The sequence below is a fragment of the Lissotriton vulgaris genome, chromosome 11 (genome assembly GCF_964263255.1).
Source record: "Lissotriton vulgaris chromosome 11, aLisVul1.2, whole genome shotgun sequence".
NCBI classification, from domain to species: Eukaryota; Metazoa; Chordata; class Amphibia; order Caudata; family Salamandridae; genus Lissotriton; species Lissotriton vulgaris.
In genome coordinates, this window is record NC_141699.1 from 161,898,368 (window position 1) to 161,907,250 (window position 8,883).

Here is an 8,883-nt window from a genome sequence, read left to right on the forward strand (position 1 = left end):
CAGACACGTAAAACAGTATCTTGTCTAGAATAAGACGTGGAGATATTCTATGTGAAAAAAGCCGAAATAATATTGGGCAGGGAGCTTATGATTCTTATATTACTGTACACGTTTTAAGGAAGGGCAATAAAGGGGGTTGCCTAGTATGGGCCAAAGACATGATCAGAATCCTGTACTATGGATATTAAAGGTTAGCATCTAAGACATGATGCTTATAAAAACAGGTTATGTTCTCCCGTTAAGGGAGAATTATTTAGATCACGTTAGGTTTTTATGGCAAGACAAGTTTTTCTATGAAATTTATTATTTGCAAGTGGTTGCATGCAAGACGTCTGTTTTTTTTCTTTCAGCATTACTTGTTTAGGGAACGTCCAAGATGGTTTAATACGAAACAGGTAGGTGTGTGGGTAGTACCCAGCAGCAAGGTCCTCCTTACGACCTCTGAATGTCATAAGGCTTGGAGACGCCTGCCAGATCGAGGTGTAGGTCTAGACAAACTGGTTCCTATTAGCACAGCACACAAACAAAAGGAGTGAACCCAACTAACTCACCTTGCACAATCTGGCTTTAAAAAGGTGGGAGTGGGGGGGGGGGGGGGAATGAGCACAAACAAATAGCAACCTTTATAGCAATCGAGTAAAAGTGATCAGACTATGGCTCTGATTAAAAGGTGAGCGTTTAATTTCGTTACATAACTGATCCTAGAATTATTGGATACTTTAAATAACCAGCATTCATTAAATTTCGACATGTCAACTCTGTCTAAATGTGTATAGCATTTATCATACCATGCGATTTTGTTGCCTTACATAAAATCCGCATGCTATTCCTCAATAACTCGTAATAGGTGCCATTTATCGCACCCCAGAAATTTCGAAGCCCAGCCCAGGTTATCGTTATTTACCAGGTGCGCTAAATAGCACCTGTGCTTGTAATCAGGCCCATAGTCTGCATGAGGAATTCTATGTGTGATATGCTACACGGGAGTGTCGCAGCAGTTGAAGGTCAAGGACTCTACCTACATAGTAGGTTCCGATATATCATTTTTAAAGGATCGTCTTCGGCCCTTGTGCTCACCAACCATGTACTTGGTTTGTTAGCTAAGATAGTTTACAGGCTTCAGGCATTTTAAGACTCACCGAGAACGTCGGCTGACCGGTGCCGGGCGATGAAGCAAGCGTCGTCTCCGTAACACATGCCCTTCTTCAGGATCCCCTTGCGGAAGTCCTTGCCGAAGCCACAGCTAGCGGTCACCAGACTGTAATCCCTCGTGTCCGTCTGGGAAAGGCCGCCGAAAACTGCACGGGCCACCAACCTGCCGTAGGAAAGTACCGAGAACATGGCACAGGGGGCTGCAGCCGTCCCTGCTTCCCGCGGCTGCGGGTGACAATGCCCCCTAGACAGCCGCCGCAAAACGGCCTCCGCTCACCTCCGTCACAGGAATAAACCGTCTCCCCTTTATGAACCCAGGAGACAATACCAGGACTTGTACAAGTGTTTGACAAAAAATTAAAGGTTAGTGTGATCCCGTCAGAGCCGGCTCCTCCTGGTGACCTTAACCACCGCCATCTTCGGAAGCTTTCGGCGTGCAGTGCGCGGACACGCTAGACATGCACGCGCACGCGCTGACATAAAAGAGGGGCGGGTGCCTGGCGTAGTTTAGACGTCAGTGCCTCCAGCACGAGCCCCTATCCAGCTTCGTGTTGAGACGGGCTAGCCTTTGGCTGACGTCACAACGATTTGATGTAGGCGTAGAAGGATCCTTCAACTCCCACTCTCTTTCACGCTCGCGCTGGCCCTGTGCCAAAGCTGTCAGAGACCGGTAGTTGACATTGAAAAAGGACGATGCGTTTAGACCGTGAACTAGACTGCGTCCTTGACTCAATGATTAAATTAGGTGCCAATGACTCTCGGAGAAGCTGGCTGAGGAGCAACATACACATTATCCTCGGTCTACTCTTCATTTTTCTCTTGCTTCATTAGAACAAACTCTATCATCTCTTCTCTCACTGACCATTCTTCTACTCCAGACCTAATAAGGCAACGCAAACCTGTTATGTTATCCAGTTCAATAGTAACCTCGTTATATATCAGCACATGCCCTTTATCACTTGCTGTCAGCAGTTACCCCGAAACAGTTTGGCTTTTCCTTATTATTTTAGATACTTTCCATGTTTTCAACTCCTCCACCTCCTGCCCCAGAGTCTTCAGACCACGTGGGATACACAACTTTCATCACTAGTGACTCTGCTTTGGTTGGTGTAGCTGCACAGGCTTCTCCAACGAGTAGCTCCTGAGACACTGGTAGCTCTCCAGCTACCCATAAGTAGCTCTCCTGAGTTCCTCCAGTCCTACTGAATTCAAAATTTGCGAACATACGGGACACAAATTTTCAATTCTATTAAGGACAAGGAGGCGAGGATTATGCTTTCTCATTTCTTTATTAGAAATGCTCAGCAGCCAATAGAAAAACAATATATAAAAATAAAACTACAATACCCATGAACCTCTGGGTATCACATGAGATATCATAGAGTTACTGGTATAAAAGGTTCCATAGAGAATACCAAATCCTCTTTCTTTGGCGACTAAAACAGGTCAAAAAGAAAAACCAAATGGAGTGTCCAATATGCAGATCCAGAAGGAAGGAACCAGGCAACAGAATCCATGAAGAGAAGGAAAAACCGGAGGTTTGCAGCCGTAGACAACTTAGAAGAGAAGATAACCATCAGGCAGGGCGAATCGTGTTGGTCATCAACCTCTATTTCGGATCAGATCCTGAAAAGAGATAGAAAGCCGTATTATACACATCTAGTGCTCAGAATGTCAACAGAATAGGGGGGGTAAAAACAAGGAACAATAAAACAAAATACCATATGCAATTAGCAATGATCAATAACAAGATAAGATGTAAATGCAGAATATGGGTGGGATAATCCTCGCCTCCTTGTCCATAATAGAATTGAAAATTCTTGTCACGTATGTTCGCAAATTTTGAATTCTATGTCAGGACAGGAGGCACGGATTATGCTTGTTCAAAGCTGATCCACCACAACAGAAGCAATATGATCAATAGGTTTGTAATACAAAGTTTTAAACACAGAATCAGAAGACCAATCAGCGGTCTTCATAATGTCAAACAAAGTCACTCCCTTTAGAAGCCATAGCCCCACGTGCGGAATGAGCACCAAAAGTCGAGACATCAATACCAGCCTCCGACATGAGCCATCTGACCCAGCGGGCCAATGTAGCTGGGGCGACAGGGCGGAAAGGCTTCTGCAAAGCAATATACAATTGACCATGCATATCGTGACGAAAAGGAGCAGTACTCACCTCGTAATCTTTAACACATTGAACCACGCAAAGTTTGGGATTATTGGGAAAAGAAGGATAGGTAACCGAAGATGTATTAGTTTTTGTGCGTCTGGAAATAACAAAAGTAACATCCTCAGGCGTAAAACTGCGACCCGCTAGGTCCAGTACTCGAACATCAGACACAAGTTTGCATGACACGAGGCATAATAACATAGTCAGTTTTGCTGACAGTTGTTTGCGAAATAACAAGGAATTGGAAGGCCAGGCCTCCAAAAATCGCAACACAATGGAAACATCCCACAGGGTCACGTATTTCGCACAAGGAGGCTTCGCCAGGCGAATGCCCTTAAGCAATTTGGAAATCAACGGATGCTCACCTGCAGGTTTACCATCAATATGGATATGACCTGCCGAAATGGCCGAACGGAAATTATTAACTGCCCGATAAGCCAAACCAGAGGAAGCAATGGAAGCTAGAAAATTAATGATCAGAGAGAGATCTGCTGAAGCGGGATCCACCTCCCGTTGAACACACCAATCACACCATCGTTTCCAAGACCCTGTATAACGTTTGTGAGTGTTGGATGACCAAGCCTCGCTGATAAATCTGGAAGCGTCTCGCAAAAGGCCCGGGATTTTCCAGCGATCCCCAAAATTTGCCATGCCAGCAGAAGAAGATTGCCCGACTGGATGAGGGGATGCGGATTGCCGAGAGGATCCAGCAAGAGATTCCACTCCTGGGGACGAAGGAGCTGCACTGCACAACACATTTCCAGGAGAACTGGGAACCAAGCTTGAGCCCTCCAAAGAGGAGTGATCAGAATCAGCTCTGACTGATAACGCTTTGTGCAAGCCAGGACCTTGGGAATCATCATAAATGGGGGAAAGGCGTAACACAGGAGCGGTGGCCAGGTCTGCAGAAATGCATCCGTGACCAGGGCTTCCGGGTCCGGTCTCCAGCTGAAAAACAGGGGAAGCTGAGCGTTGAGACGAGAGGCAAACAGGTCGATCTGACACTGGCCCCAAACCCGGAGGAGAGAACGGAATATGCGAGGATGAAGTCTCCAATCGTTGAAGTCTCGAAGGTGACGCAAATTCCAGTCCGCAATCAGATTGCTGCGACCGGGAAGGTATTCGGCAATAACAGTGATCTTCCTCTGGAGACAAAAATGCCAGAAATCTTTGGCGATCTCCGCCAATATCCTGGACTTCGTTCCGCCCAGCTTGTTGACATAGCGAACTGCCAAAAAATTGTCCATGCGAAGAAGAATGCAACAATTGGACTGGCGAGGATAAAAACAACGGATCGCAAAGGACCCCGCAAGGAGTTCCAGGCAATTTATATGGAGAGACAACTCCTGTTGAGACCACCGACCCCCCGTCGACAATGGACCGCACCAGGCTCCCCAACCCCACAGGCTGGCATCGGACTCTATCACCATTTCCGAAGACGTTCCGAACAGGGCTAGTCCCATTCCAGGCATCCATGTGGTCCAACCACCACTGCATCCCCCACCTCGCTTCCTCTGAAAGAGGGACCAGATCTGAATAGCGAAGGCCTTTGTGGAGATGACGGATATTCAAACGTTGAAGTGCCCGGTAGTGTGAAGGGCCCAGGAAAATTGCCTGAATCGAGGATGCCAACAGACCGACAACTCATGCTAGAGATCTCAACAATACATTCTGTCTGGATATAATTGAATTCAACTCCCTCTTGATGTAGCGAATCTTTTGATTGGGCAAGAGAAGTTGTTAGGAGAGGGAATTGGTCTGGAAACCCAGAAAGTCTATCACTTGAGAAGGAATGAAGACAGATTTCTGAGGATTCACCAGAAATCCCAGAGACTGTAAAAGGTTGATAGACCACTCCAGATGCGTCATGAGGGTGCGGAGACAATCTGCCATGATCAGAATGTCGTCCAGATATATAATCAGACGAACTCCCCGAGCACGCAAGGATTCCACAACGGGCCTCAGAAGTTTCGTGAAGCACCAAGGTGCTGACGAGAGGCCGAACGGGAGAACTTAGTACTCGGACCAACTCCCCTGCCATTGGAACTGCAGGAACCGATGATGCGGGCCGTAAATTGGAATCAACAAATACGCATCGTTTAGATCGAGACGGACCACCCAGTCTCCTTCTCAAAGCAGATCTCGCAACAGATGGATGCCTTCCATCTTGAAATGGCGATAAACCACTCCTCCGTTGAAATCCTTCAGATTTAGAACCAAGTGGGATCCGCCCCCTTTTTTCTGAACTAGAAAAACTGTGCTCACAAACCCTTTTGGATGGTGGGAAGTCTGAAGAATCGCCCCTTTTTTCAGACGGGATTCTATCTCTGCTGAAATGAACTTTTGATTTTGAAGGGAGAAAACCAATGGGGTTGGAGGGTGGGATTGACGCTAGGGCTGGTAAAATTGTATCTTGTAACCCTGAACAGTTTCCAGCACCCATGCATAGCTGGAGATCATGCGCCAATTGTGCAGAAAAAATTGGAACCTGCCCCCCAATACAACTTCCAAAGCTGGAATCAACCTCACCTGAAGTGTTGAAATCATGATGTCCTCCCTGATTCCAGCGGAATCTTCCTTTCTTATACTGTCCTCTTCCTTTGCAAGAGAGATAGAAGTTGGAACGGTTGTTGTAACCAGCATCTTGTCCTCCGCCTCTTTGGGACTAGAATCCCCGCTGGGAATTCTGTTGAGATCCCCGGCCGAACGAGCGTCCCCTGTGTCGTCCGGCCCTGGTAAAAACCGGTCGAAAGGCTTGTCTCAGAGAAGCTTGAGCCTTATCGAGCCCACTAAAAGTAGCCACAAGCTTGGTCAATTCCTTCAGGAAAGGTTGGCCAAAAAGCAGTCCCTAAGCCAACGGACCCGACTCAGAAGAAGACAGTTCTGCTAATTTTGGGTCTAGTTTCAGAAGGATGGAGCGGCGACACTCACAAGAAATCGCACAATTGGCATTACCCAATTGTCAAATGGCCCTTTGGGACCACTCGATCAATTCATCCAGATCGACAAGACCTGAAGATTCTTTGGCTTGAAATCCCAGGGCTAAAATCTTAGTTAGAGGACCCAATAAATCCAGAATCTTGTCCTGGCAGGAACGCCATGCTCGGTCGATCCCTTTCTTTGGATCCCTGGCATATTTCTTAAGGTACGTGACCATGGTAGGGTCAACCTCCGGGATGTCAGCCAAATTGTCAGACAGATCAGGACGAGGGCATTCAGACCTCAGGCGAGCCCAGACATCCTTCTCAAAGGGCCGGCGAATATGTGCCTGAACATATTCTGCTACAGCCGGAGACGGAAGCCAAGATGACGAATTAGGATGAATGATGTCGGAAGGCTCAAATGTGAGAAGAGGAGGATGCGTGGGAGCATCCACATAGTGCTCCTTACGAGCTCTCTTAGAGGGTGGAGGATCATCCTGGTCAGAGGAGGAAGAGGGGTGAGTGACATCAGAATCAGTCAGCTGAACCTGAGACGTGGAAGCCCCACGGAGGACTTAGCAGAGACGTGGTCTGAAGATAAGGCCTTTGCCAACTTTTGAAAATCTGATTTATGGGGGTTCTTGGGAGATTTAGACGAAGCCCGAGAAGATGGCAACCAGCCCTGTTGTTGTGCATATTTGGACAAATGACGTTTCAAGGGAGTAATTGCCCGAACCAGTGCCTTATTGACTGACTGTTGGACCCCTTGATCGAAAACCTCAACCAAATCCTGCTCCATAGAGCCAGAGGCGTCATCCTCATAATAATAGTCTTCCTCCTCATCATAACCTGCCATAGTCACACAAAACTGCGACAATAATGCACACAGAGGAGACTAAAAACCAATATGGCCAAAGGCACAATGCAGAGGGATTGACCAACTTCAAAGCAAGCCAAAAACCCACAGGCAGAACCTGTGAGACAAGCCAAATTAAATGTGGAGGGAGGGCTTGCCCAAACTAGCCACTCTAGGCAAAGCCCATGAATATTATGAAGCCCAAATGTAATATTTTCAAATTTGGGAGTAATTTGGGGCAAGCTGTAGGCTGTGGGCTTTATTGGGTGAGGACGCCACGTCAGAAATATCCTCCGGTGCAGGTTTCAGTGAAAAAACACCGTAAAAATGGCCGCCGCGCATGTGCGGTACGGCTGCCTGACAGCACAATAGGAGAAGCTTTCGCGCACCGCGCGCGAGCCCCCCTGCCCCGGTAACTCCCGCTCCACAAGAAAGAATGCGGGAGCGTAGCGCCTGCACCGAGGAGGAATACGCGTGCTCCTCAAGCCATACGCTGCACACAAAGAAAACAAACCAAGCGTAAAACGAGGCCGAAACAACCCGCAGAAAGAAAGTTGTAAAGCCAGCAAAACCGGCAGGATTTAAAGCGCAAACAAAGCGGCAACAACGCGCGCTGATAAACAATAAACACCAAATACAGATACAATGCCAGAATCCAGTAATAATGCAGATAGTAAAATGTTAGGAATCCACTTAACTGGCTGCGGAGCAGCAAAGAAAGATGATTTGGTATTCTCTAAGGGATCTTTTATACCAGTGACTCTATGATATGTCATGTGATACCCAGAGGTTCAAGGGTATTGTAGTTTTATTTTTATATACTGTTTTTCTATTGGCTGCTGAGCATTTCTAATAAAGAAATAAGAAAGCATAATCGGATCCGCCTCTCCTGACATAGAATTCAAACCTTTTGTTTTATTATACTAATGTATGTATACAATAATTCAAAAGCATGTATTTGAGATAAGAATGTATGTATTTTCAGACCTGATAACAATATGTTTGGTGAGAAGTTGTTGAATTTAAAAATACATTTAAAGCTGATATTTGAGTGATAACTCATGACAATCGGGAGATCTATTACCTTGGTGCCAGAGCATTGCAGCTATGGCTGCTTTGCATTACCCATGTAGAGGCATTCCACATTGAAAAAGCCTTTTTTCCATTACTGCATGCAACCATGCCTTATGAGTTGATAACTGCTCGTATCTTGCATATAGTGGCCTCTAATGTAATCTTATCTGATATGGTCACTAGTGTAGAACTAATATACAAGTAGATCTGAGTGGCTTTTATTGAACATAAGTAGCTCTTATTACAGAAAAGGTTGGAGATCCCTAGCACTTATGTACCAGGAATGTGCGAGAGAGCATCTTACTATTGTGCAACTGGGTTATATGTCTTTCCGCTCTACTGTGCCTTTCCCCCACAATTCTGTGTTTGTACATTGTTTACATGCTAAGCTATAACTGTGATGCACTTATTTATGATCTGTTTTCTGAAACCTAGCAGAGCTATTATAGTAATTGATGTCTTTCTGCTTTTCTTAAATGTCAATAAACAAATGTTTAAAAAATAAAAAATAAAAACATCATGTGAACTCATGAATAATAGTTTCATCAAGTATAATGATACAAATTTAGTTACGTCAATATCCTTTACTGTGAAAAAACGTACTCTTAATTACATCATTCACAGGAAGGGAGAATATTCTTTTTTTACAGTTGACGCATCAAGAATTTTCAATTTTATTAAGGGCACGGAGGCAAGGATTATGCT

At 45.7% G+C, this 8,883-nt stretch overlaps 1 protein-coding gene and 1 pseudogene across 1 annotated transcript in view; both read right to left on the reverse strand.

Moving 5' to 3' along the window:
• Nucleotides 1-1,754, reverse strand: part of PPTC7 (protein phosphatase targeting COQ7) — a 175,081-nt gene extending 173,327 nt beyond the window's left edge. Inside the window, exon 1 of the mRNA XM_086943019.1 lies at nucleotides 1,140-1,754. Coding sequence (XP_086799145.1) covers nucleotides 1,140-1,341 — 202 coding nt within the window. The 5' untranslated portion in view covers nucleotides 1,342-1,754. The remainder of the gene's footprint in view (nucleotides 1-1,139) is intronic.
• A 4,421-nt stretch (nucleotides 1,755-6,175) lies between these two features.
• LOC147679455 (uncharacterized) lies at nucleotides 6,176-7,104 on the reverse strand (annotated as a pseudogene).
• Nucleotides 7,105-8,883: the final 1,779 nt, after the last annotated feature.